This window comes from Rhea pennata, chromosome 5 (genome assembly GCF_028389875.1).
Source record: "Rhea pennata isolate bPtePen1 chromosome 5, bPtePen1.pri, whole genome shotgun sequence".
NCBI classification, from domain to species: domain Eukaryota; kingdom Metazoa; phylum Chordata; class Aves; order Rheiformes; family Rheidae; genus Rhea; species Rhea pennata.
The window spans coordinates 38,730,145-38,746,656 of record NC_084667.1 but is presented as its reverse complement, the minus strand read 5'-3'; the positions used below and the strand labels follow the sequence as shown (position 1 = coordinate 38,746,656).

The following is a 16,512-nucleotide window of genomic DNA, read 5'->3' as shown; positions in this document are numbered from 1 at the left end:
TTTAGCTGCTACGGAGGAAAGGTAAAAAGCCCTGCTCCTGGTGGCTGTGCCTGTGCTAAGAGATCATGCCCATCTGTTGTTCTTTCACTTGTTTACCTGAATGTTAATGGAGTCAGACATAATGACTTCTGGAAATAAAGAAAAAAAGTTATATTTAAAAACAATAAAAAGAAACAAAACAAAAACCCTTGTTAGTGGTTTTTTAATGATGTGTTATCAGAGCTTGTTTCTTTCCAATACAAAGAGATTTCTGCCACATCTTCCAAGAGAACAGCATTGCTGGTTCTTGTATTCAAGCAAAATTTAGGCTTTAGGGAATGCGGTCCTTAGATGACCTTTGAGGTGGTTTCCCATGAATAGGATGTTCTTTGCTTCCTGCCGTAAAACATTTGGGATGTGGTGCTGCGTTGTTACTCCAGATAGAGATACAATTATTTCTGCCTCTTCGGAGCTAGGATTAACCTGATGTGAGTCACTGTCAGATTCAGGCTGGCGTTCAATGGGGAGACAAATGATAGTGGAAACAAACTGGCAAAGCACAACGTGTATTTGGCATCCGAGCTGCGTGTGGGAACAGCAGTGCCTGGGGATGCTGGCCTCAAAGCATAGCTGGATTCTTGAACATCCCCTGGCTGAATGTGATCCCTTCGGTGGGCACCTCAGGTCTGAATATTAACACTGATGTGTTCAAAACTGTAGTCGAATGCAGTGCTTGAGCTGAGATGCTGAGAGAGGAATCGGCAAACCAGGTCCCTTTAAGGTGCTGTTAAGTGAAGGCACCGGTTATTCTTGGAAAATAGGAGCCCTTCTGTGTAGGAGCATGAAAGGCTGCATGGATAAAGCCACTGTGAAGGGAAGGGGGGAAGGAGAACTTGCAGCCTGCTTGTTCTCAAACTGACAAGAACTTGCCTTTTTTTAAAAAAAAAAAAAAAAATCTTCTTCAGAGGCCTACAGAGTGCAGAAAGGAAAGAACAGTCAGTAGAGACATTACTATAGACTTTTGACTCCTATGAATATTTTTGTGCACTTTTTTTTCTGACAGCAATATTCACAGAAAATGTAAGCATGATCTTTTCTAAACTACAGCAAGTTAGATTCTAAACTGTTTCTCTTTTTAATTATAAGTTTGGGGATTATTTTTGCTTTGGCTAGCTCTATTTCATAAGCTGTTTTAAAAGTAGCAGTGTGCCTAATTGTTTCCTACTAAGACAGCTGGGACCAACAGGGACGGTATAAATTGCTATGTCCCTTCCTTAAGAGGTTGTTTAAGCTCTAATCAGGTCTCTCAATATTCCTGCAGAGGGAAAAATCGAGCCGGTCCTCCCATCAGAGAGCTGTTCAAGGTGGCGGTTGCTTTGTAGCAGCCTCCCTGCTGGATGCTGGCTGCATGGTCCCCCTTCCCTCACTGCCAGCTCCACTTTCCAGGGTGGGTGATGAAAAGCCTGTTACACAGTAGCTGTGCCCAAACTCCTGCTCTGAATTGACATCTCCTTTACTGGAAGTGGCTGCATGGCTCTTCCAATTGCAGGAGAGGAGGGAATTTCAGCTCCAGAGCAAGCTCAAGCTGAGGGAAACGTGATAGTGCAAGCATCAGAACATTGGCTCTGTGGTGCGATTGAAGGGCTTATGCTCACAGGGTCAGTCTCGCTGAAGACGCAGCCAGCAGTCTATCCTCTACTAGCTTGCCAGTTGGCAGCTCATGTTGCACCCTGGTGAAGGTTCAAGCTAGGTGAGGCTTCACTGGAGGCTGTCTCAGCAGGGCATGAGCTCTGGCATTCAGCTAGTGGATGCCTATGTGTTAGCATCTCTGTTAAAACACATCCATGGTAGCTGTGGTGGAGACAAAATGCCAAAGCTGTAAGGATGCAAGGAGGTAAATTCTAAAGTAGCTATAGGTGTTTTTTCCTTTCTAACTTCAGTGTTCCACAAAAACAACTTGGAGAGCCTGAAAAAAAGAAATCTGCTTGCCTGTGAAGCTGTTGTCAGGGCTGGGTAAGCTGCTGACAATCAAGGAGGCCTTCAGAAAAAAACAATCATTTCAACAGGCTTGTTGCTAGCAGAAGCGCAGCAGGCTGGGAACCAGCAGCTGCACAGATGAGGTGAGTGGGAAACACAGCCCCGAGCAAGGGAACATCTGCCCTCAGTGAATGCTGAAAGGGAGATGCAAACAATCAGCTACATGACTAGGTTTGCATTAAGTGGTAAAGATATAGGCTAGAAACCAAAAATCTCCAAGCACAAAGCTGCATGGTTTAGCAAAAGGTGTTATCTTAATCCAGTACATTTTCCCTGACCACTACGAATTTCAACCCAGGGAGCATCAGATAACCTGGCACAGGGCATACCCTGAGTGGGAGGGTCCATGTGCAAAGACACACTGTTTCAATGCGAACACTTTGGCCAGCCTCTGGCACGTAATGTGCATGAAGCAGGCAGACGGATGCTTTTACTTCAGAGACCAGGAAACTTAAGCAAAAAGCAACCACCACTCAGCCACTAAGCATGCTGCATTAATGTTTTCACACTTGCAGATGCGTTACAGAGCTTTCCTTTGCAGCTGGACATGAGAATGTAAATTGACTGGCGTTTCTCCACTGATTTTGGATGACCCAGCTCAAATGCCAGCAGTTGTAAGTAACTGTTTTAATTAAAGGTTAGCTACACTTCTCTTTTTCTAAGAGTTTCTTGGCCCTGTGTTTCTAGGGCGTTAACTTGTGTTAGAACACACCTTTGCTGAGTACCAGTCAAGTGTTAGTGTTAGGCCAGGCGTCTAATACTGTGCGTGTGGGCTGGGAGTAAGCTGAGGAGGGTCCGTCCAGCAAGATTTAGTGGTAGTAAATGCAAAGCTCTATGTTGACTACAAAGTCACAGCAGTTAGTAAGTGTCTACGGGTCATGTTCTACCAGGAGGTTTGGGGAGTTTTAGGAGTTTGTGGTTTTTTAATAAATACTAACTTCAAGGCATTCAGCTGGTTCAAACAATCTCTTTCAGCCCTTCTGAATTGCTGTTAATATTAAACACACTGGGACCAGCGATAGAAAAGGAAAAAAAAAAAAGAGGCAAGAATTAGAAGGGTTTTTAGTAAAAATATAACTAAATCAAAACGAATACAGCTCCCCAAATATTTTTTGGTTTTTGTTTGTTTTTTAAATTTCAAAGAATTGCCCAGCACATTAATTTGGTCTTATACAACTTCAACTCCCATCTACTCAACTGTCATGTTTGGCATCTCCTACACATACAGTGTCTCTAACAGAGCAAGGGATGCAGGTTTTCAGCACAGGTCCTCTCCAGGCCAGCAATAATATTGTTATTTGAAAGATTAAGTTGATGGAAGGTGGGGTTCGGAGCCTCATGGCCTGCCTGCATTAAGACAAACTCCACTTTGATGTAGTCACCAGAGGCAGAGGGGCGGGGGGGGGGGGATAAATAACACTAAACAAATCAAAATCGCTTGTAAGTGAGCCAGGACCAAATGAAAGTGCAAAGAAAAACCAGTGAGCAAAGCTCTGTGTAGACAAGAGTGTCAAACTCAGCTCCTGGAAACTTATCCAACACAATTTCATGGCCACTTGTAGAGTTTCCTTCCTGCAAAGGGGAGAGGGCAACTCTGATTACTTCCTTCAGCCATTACCTTTACCCTATGCTGCCTTGGTAACTGCATCCTCTCAGCAGAAGAGAATAAGGTCTTTGCAACTGTGCTGTTACTGATTCTGATTACAGGAAAATACTCCTTTCCCTCCCTGCTTCCCTTAAGGATCTACAGCATTGGTTGAGCATAGACAGAGCAGACCAACTTCCATTCTCCTTCCAGATGCATGACAAGGCATAGAAAATGCATCTGCTTGCTCCTTCTGGCTTTCAGGATCTTAACAGCTCTCTAGTGTCTGATAGAGTCTCTGCCACTCTTGCTTCCTAGTCCCCCACTGCAGAAACCTAGAGCAACTGTTGTGGTCTCACCATGAAGAGCTTCCTCCATTCCCAGGTGACTGCCTGACACTTTCCAATAGCCAGGAGGAGAGGGACAGGAGTTCTCTGCTGATGTCTACCCTGGCCTCTCACAGCAGAAGCAGCAGAGGCCTTCAGGGCATAGACCAGGGCATGAGTCTGCCAACCGAGAAGCAGAAACTGGTACCAGATAGGTGCCAAATGACAAATGTATTTGCAAGAAAGGAGCATGAAGCTCCCGATAGGAGGGCTGCGATGGGTATGCATTCATACACATCACCCCGTGCGTGGGGATACGCTGGCTTCCTGCAGGCGCACAGATCCATCTTCTCCAAGAAGCCCAAGCTGTGGTGGAGCCAGCCCCTCACAGCCTGTGCGCAGGGCACGTTTCTCTCATTTGATTTCCTGCACCGCAACTTAGAGCCATGGTCCAACCCCCCTGCTCCTCTTCAAGCCACCTTAGTTCATATTGGCTAGGGGAAAATGCTTTACCATCTGTTCATCTTCAGGGTCTGACTCATTATTTTTATTGCAGTTGTCGCCAAGCAATAGCAAAAAAACCTCCAACACACCAGTATATCTACCAGTACAAACTGCCTAGTCCTTAGTCACAAGAAAAAGCAGCTCACCCCCAGTTCTCTGCAGTATGTGGTATTAATCTTCTGCAAAAAGGCAGGAAGGAGAAAATGGGTACAGTTAGTTTCTGAAGGTGACCTTGGCCTTCAACAGACACAGCATCCAGGCCAAAACTGAGCAGAGACTAAGCCTAGCAATGCCACTGGCCTCCAGAATCCAGGAATGGGGCTTGTACCATTGCCTTGAAGGCACGCAGGTTTTTGAGTGATGGAGAGCGTGGAGGTGCTGTAGCCCTTTTCTGCCCCTTTGAGAGGCAGGCTTTAAAGCCTTTCATCTATTTGCACTAGACCCTGTTTGTCTGCATCCTTACAAAAATGGGACATGCCACTGCCTGCTCCACACCCTTTCCTTGCCTCATCCTTTTTACTCTCAGAGATTTACTCCTGGTACATCCCTGATGCTACAGTGTTACACAGCAGGGGCAGACTTTACCTGTGTTTTATTCTTATTTCCCCTTTCAAATGGCTTCCTTTGCCTGTTTACTACCCTCCTCATATCTGCTCCCACTGATCTACCAGAGGACTCTTCCTCTTTCTCCCTCCAGCCAGGAACCCATTTTAATGTCTGTGACCACACTATATTTACACATATACATATATATATACATATGTATGTATGTATATGTATGTATATAGAGATTTAAAAAAAAGGATCACCAAATGGGGAAACACCTCTAAAATTGTTGATTTAAAGCTGCAGCATAACTCCAGCCAGACAAAAGACATTTTGCGCTAACCCTGTTATCGCTGCCAAGTGTATTCCGAACATAGTTCTCACCTCATAAATTACTCATCTCATAAATTAGCATAGTTAACAACACTCCAGAAGGCAAAAGCGTGTGTGTGTGTGTGTGTGTGTGTGTGTGTGTGTGTGTGTGTGTGTGTGTGTGTGTGTGTGTTTTTAAAACTGACAATGTAAATGGCTGCAATTTATATCACAGATGACTCATAGTGAGGCCCCTCTTGAAGGGCTTCAGTGAAGTCTTTTAGGACATAAACTTACCTTTTGGCAAAGAAAGTGAGATGAAACAGAGCTGGGATGCCATGGAAAAAATCTGCCTCCAAAATCCATGGGGCTGAACAACAGTTCCATCTTTTGTTGCAAAATGATGGTATAAATCATCATGGCTTTGCTCATCTTCAAGGCTCAAAGTCCTTTGTTTCTCTTAATCTTTCAGTGCTGGGTGACCTGATTAATAAAGGCCTGATCTTTACCAGCTTAGACCCTTTACAGGCATTAAGTTAATTCCATTTAATGATGAAGCCCCTGAAATCATGCAAGGCATATGTGGGCATGCACTTCCCTGGAGAAGGGGGTGGAGGAAAAACATTAAAAAAAAAGAAACCTCTGCACGACATGCTGGTGCATCGCAAAGAACAAAATTTGCTTTTTTTTTTTCTGAACATACTGTAAAAGAGCTAAGTATAAAGTCACTTGAAAAGCTTATTTCCACTGAAAACTTTAACTTTTCACTGAATGAGGGGAAAAAATGAAGCCTCTTTGGCCAAAACCAGTGAAAGGTTTTCAGGAAGAATTCCACTTTTCCATACACACACATTATGTTCTTCTGGGACAGAAAGCGGAAACTTTTCCTTTTTTTCTTTTTTTTTTTTTTTTTTTTTTTTTTTCCGCTGGACACTGATTTTATGCCCCTAGTGACTTGGGGTTTTCTGGTTAAAAAATAAATACAAATTAAAAAAAGGGGGGGGGAGCACTTCCTCTGACATTTTCACTGTGGCCAAATGCCTACTTTTCTGATGAGAACAAAAGCCCCGCTGGATATTTTTGTCAGGCGGTTGCTAGGACGCGCGGGAGGCGGTGGTGCCCTTCGGGGGGATCCCGAGAGGCCGGCTCGCCGCGGGGCCCTCAGGCAGTAAGCTCGACGCCTGCCGGGCAGGCGGGGACGGCCGGGACGCCCCGTCCCGCGCGGCACGACGGCGAGGCCGGCGCTGCCATCGCTGTCCAAGCCGCATGGCAGAGACGCAGCAGCTCCCACACCACTCCCCAACCCCGGCTACCGCACCCTTCTCTCCTCACAGGTTGCAAAATGGCGGAGGGCAGCGGCGGCGCCGCTCGCGGTGCACCCTGGGAGCCGCAGTCCCGCCGTGCCCCGTTCCACGGCGGTCCGCAGATCTCAAAATGTCCCCCACGGGGGCAAGCGGGCGAACTACAACTCCCAGGATGCAAAGGGCGCAGGGCGGTGCTTCCCACCCCTTCCGCGCCGCTTTTCATGCTGGGGCTTGTAGTCCCAGAGCCCCGCGGCGCGGCGCGTCCGCAGGCGGCGGGGACTCAGTGCCCCAGCGTGCGCCGCGCGGGCAGGATGACGGAGGACGGCGGGCGGGTGCCGTGGGGATCCGCCGGGCCGCGCCGCGCCGCGCCGGGGTAGGGTGCTGCGGGCCCGGGGGGCGGCGGGGCCGGCGCCTTCGGGAGAGGCCGGTGGGGGCCCGCTGTCCCCCGCGGCGAGGGGGCTGCTGGCCACGGCAGCGATGGCGTCGGTGTTCTCCCGCGGCTGCAGGGTGACGGGCCTGCGTGAGGAGGAGCAGCGTGGAGGAGGCTGAGGGGGCCCTTCCCGCGCCGGGAGCCGCCGGCTGTGCCGGGCTCACGCCGCCCTGACCGCCCTGTGAGTCCGCCCGCTCTGCTGCGTGCTTGGCGCTAGTGCTGTTCGGGGTAAAGCGTTTCCGCAGGAGCGGGATTTCTCCTTTCTGTGTAAGCCCCCGCGGGCAAGGGGCACCGTGCCTGAGAGGAGCGCTTGGAGTGCCGCCGGCAAGCAGTCCTTTCGGGCAGTTGCGCCTTTTAGCGGCTCTTCTGCGTTGTAGCCATTCCTTCCACGTGCTCTAAAACTGAACCGGAAGGGCGAGAGATTTTTCAGCTGGTTTTTTCCTATTTGGTGGTTACAGTAGGGGTCATGTTTTCAGAAGCAGTCCTCAGCTCCTCTTGTCGAAGACAGCTAGGCTGCACATGCAACACAGTGCTCTCTCTGCTGCATTCTCCAGAAGTGTCTCTGTATTTTAATGTGTAATGCAAGGCTGGCCCAGATTCCTAATGCGGCCTTTCTTTGAAAACACAGCCCTGGGACGGCCCTGGTCCACACGACACGACACTGGGCCACCCTTAGTCTCTTGTTTTCCTGCAGCATTTAGTGCTCATAATGCATAAGTATTCGTTTGATATTTTTCTTGGCCAAATATTAATATAGTTCACTTCTTGATGGTTTACTACACATGCAAATTACAGTGTTATTTTTTAAAAGGCTCCCTCCTGTTCTACAGACTCTAAGGATGGCAACGTGACTGTGGAGATGGAATAAAAGGAGCGGTACCAGCCTTATTAGGGAGTGTGTTGTTCTTTTACCAAAAATCCAGACATATCAGCAGACTCTTATATTAATTTGAGCTTATGTCAGATTTAGAAATCAATTCTGCAGCTTTGGATGATTCAGAGAGGACGAATTATTTTTAAAGCTCATTCTAAAACTACATTTCCAATATTGTAATGGAAATGTTTGTTTTCTAGGGCAGAAGTGCTTGTGTCTTTGGTGGTTTTGACCCTCAGGAGGGGAAGCTGACTCAGTCTGAAGAGAAAGTGAGTGACTAACAGACTTTCCATGTCTGTTTGCTACATTGTTAGAAAAGAGCCTATAATTATGCAGTTGAGCTTATTCTAATAATATACTACAACTATTTCCTTATCTCATGTTTTTGTGAGCAGAACTGAGGTGCATGTTCACCAACTCCACTTCTTACTGTCTGGCAAATGGTAGCGTGAACACCAACCTTCTTTGGATACAGAGATTCCCTTCCACCAAATGATAGAGTGAATCTAGTATTCCAGCCTGTACTGGAACTCAGGCTTCAGTTCACAGTTTGTTTTTACTGACTAAAGGGCCAGCTCTTGTTGACCCTCGGTTGCAGGCTCCTCTTGCTTCCACTCTGTTAGCACAAGCAAGGCATGAGTGATAAGTTCTCCTAATCCAGTTGGACTGATTCCTTGAGCTAGTTCATCACACGATCCCAGAAACCTAGTAGTGATGTGACAGAACTTCAAGCCAGGGAAGGAATGAAGCCTGTACTTTATATCAGTAAAGAAAAAATGAAACCACAGCCCTGATGTTTTATAAACTTCTCTGCCACTGACCTTGATCAGTGGTAGTGCGCTTTGTAACAAGCAGTATAATGAATACACTGGTTATTGGCCCAAGACATTGTGCTAATGCAGCAAAGGAAAATAATGGCCAAAGAAAGTGAGAAGGTAGGGTGCATTTCTGTACAGTAAGGTAAACATAGGATGTAGTCTGGACAAATCATTGCTGGAAGAAGTGTATAAGACAGTTGTGTGGATTTGCTCGAAAACTTGATGCTGATAACTTAATTGGTCCTGCTATAACCATTATTTATATGGTACTTGTATCACAGTTTAATTTTTGAACTCCTTTTCATTCTAGGCATTAAACTCATTGGGTATTTGGAAAACTATATTTGCTGCTGTTCCGGGACTTACTTCAAAGACGTCAGGGGAGTGATAGCCTAAAGATGGGAGATCAAGATGCAGGTGAACCCTTTCTGGGTATAGTGGCTGGTGACTACGAAGGAGTTCTGCCCTCTGACACAGTGTCACTCAGTGATTCCGATTCTGATGATTTTGGGTTAGCGGATGAAGCTGAAGTTGATACAATATCTCCTGAGGAGCCATCTACAGATGATGGGGGTTACAGATCAGGGGAGACTTCTGACTCTTCAAATAGTAGTCGTAAATCTCCCATCCAGCCATTCCACCTGAGAGGCATGAGTTCTACGTTCTCTCTCCGTAGCCAGAGCATTTTTGATTGCCTGGAAGAGGCAGCCAAGCTGTCTGTGCCCTCGATGGCTGAAGATAATGTTGTTGATGGCAGGTTTAAACGTCCTCTGCCTCCAACTACTGTTTCAAGTAACACGGTTCCAGAAAGCCCTGGAAAGCAAATCAAACCAGTGCAAGCTCCCAGAACTTCTGCTGCAATCCCTGACTACGTGGCTCACCCAGAGCGCTGGACCAAGTATAGCCTAGATGGCGTTTCAGAGTCTAGTGACAAGACTAACAGGGCAGTGGCCATGGAATTTCTAGAGGGTTTGAAGAAAAGAGGAGAGGAACAAAGCTCAGCTCTCCAAGATAGCTACACCCCATACTTCAACCAGGATCCCTCTAGCTGTGGCGCTGGAAGGATTGTCTTCACCAAACCAACTAAAAGGGGTGTTGATGGACTGGAAAAGAAAATGTCAGCAGGAGAGGATGAGAAGAAACACACAAAAACGGATCTGAGAGGAAAATCTCCTAAGAAGACTGAGGACTTGAGGGAGGAGGATAAGGTAGAGTTGGAACATTTAGATGGTGGAAGTGGGAAGGCAACAGAGGAAGAGGGGTGCCTGATGATCGGGGACCTAAACAGAGAAGATAAACTTAGTGCAAAGTTAAGTGATGCAGATGAAGAGCCATTGGTGGAAATAGTTGGATTCCATTGCAGTAAAAAGAGAAATAGGAAAAATTTCCGACCTAAAGTAGACCACGAAGAGGAAGAGTCCTGAAGGGTGGAGCAAAACCAGAGACATCCAAGGACTTGTATTGTTCTAGGAGATCACCTTTAGATACGTTTGCTTTTTCTTAGCCTTCTTTTTTTTGGTCAGGAAAACAAGTGATAGCTTTTTATCTAAGAGTTGCATCATAACATCCAAGTCCACTTTATACTGTTAGAAATTAAGCTACCCAAAGTCCATTCCAGACTTTTTGTTCTTGATTCTGGGCACAGGATAACTGCACCTTAGCAGGAGAGAAAGTAGTGTGCTTTGTTTACTTGAACAGCTCGCTGGGGCTTGCTCTGGAGCTTTGGAAGTCCTGGGCACCAAAAAAAAAAAAAAAAATGTTAGCTTAAAGGCTGCAAGGAGGTTTATGAAAGAAATGAAGTCCTACTCAGCTATAAATTCAAACTGTCCCTTATTCCTGTAGACTCCTGGAACAAATGTGATGAGCTCATTATGTAGACGTTTTTAAAGAATGAAGAAAAAAAGCCTTAGTCTTCCACTGCATTTGATTTCTCCTGGCCCTGTCCCAGAAAGGAAAACCCTCTCTTTAAAAAAAAAAAAAAAAAAAAAAAAAAAAAAAATCCTTCCCCATTGCCACTGAGAGTGAAAGCACAGTAGTGCTCAGTCATACATTTACAGGGTACAGGTAGGAACTAGCAAACTGAATATTTTTAAGGTGGTCTTACTAAGTGGTATTATATGGTCAAGATATAAAAACCTACAGTGTATCCTGGGGACAGGGACAACTCTGAGAACATCTTGATGAAGACAGATTCAGGATGGCTTCACCAAGTCTCATCACATTGAGTAGGTTAGAATTTGCAACAGTTTGAGGATCAGTTGGGCAACAACTCTTCTTCTCGGTAGTATGGAATGATGTATTTTTGTATAACTGTTTCAGGTGACACTGCTTACATATTGATTCCTTGTGTGGATTTGAATGGAATGAGGTACTCGTACCACCAGAACTGGATACTTATTTTGTTTTCTGGATGCCAATAAACTTTCAGTTGTAGCTTGATTTCTGTATCTCTTTGAACCACATTAACATGCATGCAGTTATAGGAAGTTTTAACAAATATTCAGTTCATTTTATTTGAAAATTGTCTTGAAAATCCTCTAGAATGTTACTCTTAACTTATCCTCTGGTAATTTTTCCCTCAACTTCTCAAATTTGAGATTTTGAAATTGACTTCGTTAACATTGAGATCATTTTACAGTGTACAAAGAAAATAGCTTCATTGAATCACCTGCATAATGAATATCAAATGTAGTAGCTTTTCCCCACATAATATTTATAAATGATTAAGATTTTTTTTCTTTTATAAATGAGGTTGAAAGATTAAATTCTTTGAAAGATTGTACTATTTGAAACTCAGATTAATTCAGGATCCAGTTAGGACTGACATTTTTTGCCAGTATACTAAATTACCCAGCCTCAGTGTTAATACCTGTAATACCACAATGAAAGACTACTTCTTCGGAGCTTGATTTCTCTTCTAGGCTGCACTTGCTCAAATTCCTGAAAGTATTTGGGGAAATTACTTTCTCTGTGGTGATGTCAGCATCTGATCAGAAGTAGACTTACAGGCCGGAATCATCTGGGGTTTAGTGTTTGAACATGTGCATCATCTATCAGCAGAAAAGAATGTGAAATGAGCCTGAGTGATGTCGCCCCGTATTTTGAAATTCACTTTTTATTTTTAAAAAAGTATGTGTGATTATAAGACTATGTTTCCATGTACATCAGTTAATGGGCCATTCCTAAGTACATCAGTTGTACCAGCTTATATGTATGGAACATACCAAAAATCCCGAACAGATCATTTTGATTTCCAGTGGATAATGAGTGTGCTGATCACAGTTAAAATAGTAGCTGTTTTGGAAGAGAAGCAATGGTGATGAGTGTGTGTGCTGCTTGTAAGATACGTATTATGTCCTAAATGTAGTTCACTACAAATTTACTGGTTCTGTAACTTCTCCTTCCTAAGGTGAAGAACAGCATAGCTCCATACCAAAATTCTCCCATTGTTAATAGGACCACTGTGGTTTTTGGCACAGCTGAAAAAAAATAGTTACTTTATGAAGATACCATAAAATGATTAATTTCTATTAATGGGAGACTAATATCTGAAAGGCATTTTGACCAGATCTATTTTTTTTTGTTCCATTTCTGTATTGAGATATCTAGTAATGGAGAGAGCAAGTTTTAGTGCAGTCTTGCGTTGCATAGGAGTGGTGTTACGATATGCATGAGCAAAACAAGTTTAGTTGAAGTTTAGCGTAAGAAAGACCATAATCCAGTGTTTCTCCCTTCCAACATTATTTATGCTAGTTCAAAGAAATTTCCCTACAAAGAACAGTAGTAATATTCATTTATTTTTATATCTTCTCAAAATTATAATAAAGCCAGCTAAATTTTTTATGCTAATAAGGACATGCTACTTACAGTAATACAGAATATGATAATTCAAATTCCTAGTTTCTAGGGAAACTTGCTATGCATTCTTGTTTGAAAAATCTCTGATTAAGTGATTTTGCTAAGTCTTTGAAAGAGAAAGGTAGAATGAAATCAGGAAATTGCGTAAGATGTAGTTGTGCTGTTTCATGCATTGTGATACATACATAGCAAAGTCTCCTTTAATAGCAGCAAGCTGACAGTGAATATTATCTGGCATTAAAACAAAAAGGCAAGCAACACAGCATGGAGGGCCAGACCGTGGGAGGGTCGCGTGCTTTGCATTTGGAAATTGAGAGCAAGCCACCAAAGGCTTGAGGACCATGTGGTGAGAGTCCGGTTTCTGGGAATGTGTGAAGAACCTTCATTAAGGAACAGCCATAAAAGGAATACAGTACAGAAGCCAAAATGGGAAGAAAAGACAGTAGTGTAGTCATTTGAGGATTATGAGAACTGTAGGAACTGTATGAATTGTAATAGTTCAGAATCCCAGGCCCTTTCCTGTGGAAACTATTTCCTGAATTTCTTTTTAAAGAACCCAGAAACACGAGTGTGCTTTCTTGGCCAAGGAGATGACGTATATTTTTTTAATAAGGAAATGATTGATTTTCATCAGGGAAATTCCCTTGGACAGAAAACAAAAATGTGGGAGTTGGTGATGGAGTTTGATTGAGGGTACAGTATTTGGAGAAATAAAGGCAGATAGTGTTTAGAATATAAGGTAGTAGCCTCATTCTGGAGGGGAAGTTGTTAGTAGGATTTGTGGAAGAGAGTTTTGGAGAAAGAACCAGCCAGTGTAGGAGTAGGAGAAAAGAAAGGGGAAAAAAATGGAGTATGAAGACTGAGCAGTGCTCAGTACCATCAAACATTAACAGTTCTTGACATTAAACTGAAGATATGTCTCCATCCAGGACTGAGTTGGGTCTTTGACTTCCATGAGACTAGTTCAACAGAAATTCAGTGTGTGTGTGTGTGTGGGGGGGGGACTTAATCTGGAAAAAATGAGAACATTTAGTTATCAATGTATTTGATGTCAGATTCAGGCTGATCAGCACGCTCTTCTCTTTCACCTCTTTCTGGCAAAGGCACTTCAACATTGGCATTCATAAAACCTAATAAGATAGTAAAAGCCATGTGTTTGTTAAAAGTTCTAGGACAAAGGGCACAAAATAGCAATTATTTAGGAAACTTAGAAATGATGAAAACAATCCACAACAAAAAGTAGACATTTGTACTAATTTGCATTTTTTCAGTGAAGTCAATATAACAAGTTTCTTGTTTATTTTTCAGCTATTTAAGTTTGATTATCATGCAGTTACAATATTAAAATATCTAGACAGCATATTCTGCAGGAAGGTTTTTCTTACTGAGATTTTTATACTGGAGCAATTTACACATGAGTACATAAGCATGTTTACTTAAGCTTCTAAAATAATTAAGTTTGGGAGTCAAAGTTGAGGTTAATGCTATCTTCTCAGACTAGATACTGCAAATTCTGTTGCAGGACAGAGATGCAATTAGGATCAACTATCTGGTTGTATTTATTGGTGAGCTTCATTTTTCCCTATAAACGAAACACTGCTACCTCCTTTTGTTATTTACAGAATATAATAGTGTGTTATGCATGCTGAGTTAGGATGAAATAAACTGTCCAGCTTGGCTTTGCTATGACTAAAGTTTTTTATGCCTAGTTAAGTATGTTCATATTTCCTCTTATGCGGCTGGGAAAATGTCAAAATACTTGTGTTTGTGCCATATCTCCGTGCTTTGCTATAGTAAACTCTGTCATGGCTCTTTCCACCCCTGCACCACAGCACTGAAATCATTGCAAATGCACAGGGTAAAATGGGCATATTTCATGGTACTATCTTTGCAGACCTCAGTCTCTAGTAATGCTTTGTCTTTGCCCTGTCAAGGCTTTGCTGAGTTTTCAGCAACTTCTTTTCCCCATATAATACCTATTTGTTCAGTTTACAGGTTTTGGAGGACGTTCTGTGTGATGAATATTAGATAGATATTGGAACAGATCATTAAAATATTCCCAATATTGCATCGGCTATGCAGCAGTAGCTGAGAAGTAGTCTTTGTGTCTCTAATTTTTAAGTCTCAGCTAATGGAGCTTTGGGACTTGGAAAAAGATTTTTAAGTGTTGTAAACAGTTGCAGCTCCAAAAGCATATGAGTGGTGTTGATTAAGTAAAAGTAGGAGGCTTGCTCAATTTTTTTATTGTTGTGATCTTTATTAAATAGAAGTTCTATGATTCTATCTCATTGACTCAAGAACTCAAAGAATCACAGAGTGGATAAGTTTGGAAGGGACCTTTGGAGATCATCTAGTCCAACCCCCCTGCTCAGCTCACTTAGTTGGATTATTTAGCTTCTCCATGATTATTTTCAATACTTACATGTATAGTTCGGAGCTGGTTGGTTGCACAAGAGTTTATTTTTGGTTAAAATATCTGCCATGGAGGAGATAACAGCTGTACAGTAGCAGATCTACAAAATAAGTAGTTACTTCTACATCAGTTCATTTTTATAGTATTTTGAATCATCCATTCTCAAACTTGGAAGAAAGATAATCTAGGCGGTAACTTGATACAGTATCAGAAATAACACATACGATATTTTCTTTTAAGAAATAGTAGGACAATCTGTATTAAATATCCTCTGTTTTGTGAATATATCACATCTCTATCTGGCACAAACTTAAGGCATTTCTTCTGTATTCCTGTCGGACTTGTATTTGATGTCAACATTGTTTATTGAATAGCATGGCTTTTTTCAGGAAGCCATAAAATGAATTAAGAATGGAAGGGGAAACTGCAAAGGGAGCATTAAGATAAGCAATTTTCAGCAAGGTCAGAATTACACTGGAGAGTTCTAGGAACAAAGAAAACAATAACAGTTGTACATAGCATATGGTAAGGCTGAGCATTTTCATGCTGTTTAACAAATGTTTGTTTATATTCCATGGGTTTGTCCTCAAAAGCTCAAGATGGGATTTCCTTCTATTATTTATGTTGCACATTTGTATGGTAGACACCTCCCTTTGAAACCTCAGTTCTGGCATCCAAGAAAATCAGAAAATTTGGTATCCAAGAAAACTAGAAAATTCAAGAAAGTCTAGATCAGGTCAGATTAGACAGAATATGAGTATTTTTGAAATTGTAATTTTTAAGAAATAAAAGGTTAGGTGAAGGAAAAGAATGGAGGGGAAAGATCAAGCGCTCAGCTCCAGGAAGAACCACACTGGAAGAAATAGACAACTGTTCAGGCAGACTAGCAAAGGGAGCAAGAAATAGTGTCTTACCCTTTCTCCTTTCTTATGGGAGATCAGAAAAGTTTCCTTTCAGCATTATCACCAGAGATATAGCAATAAGGAAACTGAAGCCATAGTATAGATCCATTTTTCTTTCCCTTTATCCTTAAAGCACTCAGTAGTGTCAGCCAAACCACCCTCAAATACTACCATCACTGTTCAAAGAGTCTAGGCTGTAGAATAAATGAAAGAAACATGGTGAAAGCTCAATGCTGATATAAATGCTTATAAAACTATTACTTACCTGGGATTCTATAACTTTAAATCGCTTTTCTTGTTGTTTCAATCCACTAAAATATTTTGACAAACTATCCACCCTGTGTAAACAGAACAGACAGAGTGAGCAAAAGGGAAAATCTTTAAAGGAAACCCTAGAACATTAAAACTGCGTAACTTCGTAGAATCATGACCCGCAGCTGCCAGTTTTGCTGAGACATCGCAGAATCATGCACCCATTGCCTAGGAAATTGTTAAAAGCTTGCACAGGTAAGAGAGCCCCCATTCAGCTTGTAGTGAGGGCCACCTAGCCCCGGCTGCTGTGGATGTCAAGGACTGGAGAGAGGAGCCATAGATGAAGCTGGTTCTCTCTCTCTCCAGCCACAG

At 42.9% G+C, this 16,512-nt stretch overlaps 2 protein-coding genes and 1 long non-coding RNA gene across 8 annotated transcripts in view; 1 reads left to right on the top strand and 2 right to left on the bottom strand.

Annotated features, from left to right (window-relative positions):
• Nucleotides 1-186: 186 nt before the first annotated feature.
• Nucleotides 187-6,164, bottom strand: LOC134140597 (uncharacterized). Of its 2 annotated transcripts, none has more exons than XR_009958439.1 (2): nucleotides 5,587-6,164; nucleotides 187-1,830 (listed from the first exon to the last, which is right to left on the bottom strand). It is a non-coding gene; the product is annotated as an uncharacterized LOC134140597 (long non-coding RNA). The 2 variants fall into 2 exon arrangements; XR_009958438.1 differs by having other exon boundaries at nucleotides 187-948.
• A 738-nt stretch (nucleotides 6,165-6,902) lies between these two features.
• Nucleotides 6,903-11,154, top strand: TSSC4 (tumor suppressing subtransferable candidate 4). 5 transcript variants are annotated; one of them, XM_062575955.1, is made up of 3 exons: nucleotides 6,934-6,966; nucleotides 8,098-8,166; nucleotides 9,026-11,154. In XM_062575955.1, the coding sequence occupies exon 3, from the start codon at nucleotides 9,114-9,116 to the stop codon at nucleotides 10,137-10,139; it is 1,026 nt and encodes a 341-aa protein (XP_062431939.1). In that variant the 5' UTR covers nucleotides 6,934-6,966; nucleotides 8,098-8,166; nucleotides 9,026-9,113; the 3' UTR covers nucleotides 10,140-11,154. The 5 variants fall into 5 exon arrangements, 4 of the variants coding, with proteins under 4 accessions (XP_062431940.1, XP_062431939.1, XP_062431936.1 ...); XM_062575952.1 differs by having other exon boundaries at nucleotides 6,938-7,204; XM_062575956.1 differs by lacking the exon at nucleotides 8,098-8,166 and having other exon boundaries at nucleotides 6,903-6,966.
• Nucleotides 11,155-13,147: 1,993 nt separating this feature from the next.
• TRPM5 (transient receptor potential cation channel subfamily M member 5) overlaps nucleotides 13,148-16,512 on the bottom strand; it is a 40,212-nt gene continuing 36,847 nt past the window's right edge. The window contains exons 22-24 of the mRNA XM_062575957.1: nucleotides 16,154-16,226; nucleotides 14,996-15,086; nucleotides 13,148-13,703 (exon numbers count right to left, since the gene is read on the bottom strand). Coding sequence (XP_062431941.1) covers nucleotides 13,603-13,703; nucleotides 14,996-15,086; nucleotides 16,154-16,226 — 265 coding nt within the window. The 3' untranslated portion in view covers nucleotides 13,148-13,602. The remainder of the gene's footprint in view (nucleotides 13,704-14,995; nucleotides 15,087-16,153; nucleotides 16,227-16,512) is intronic.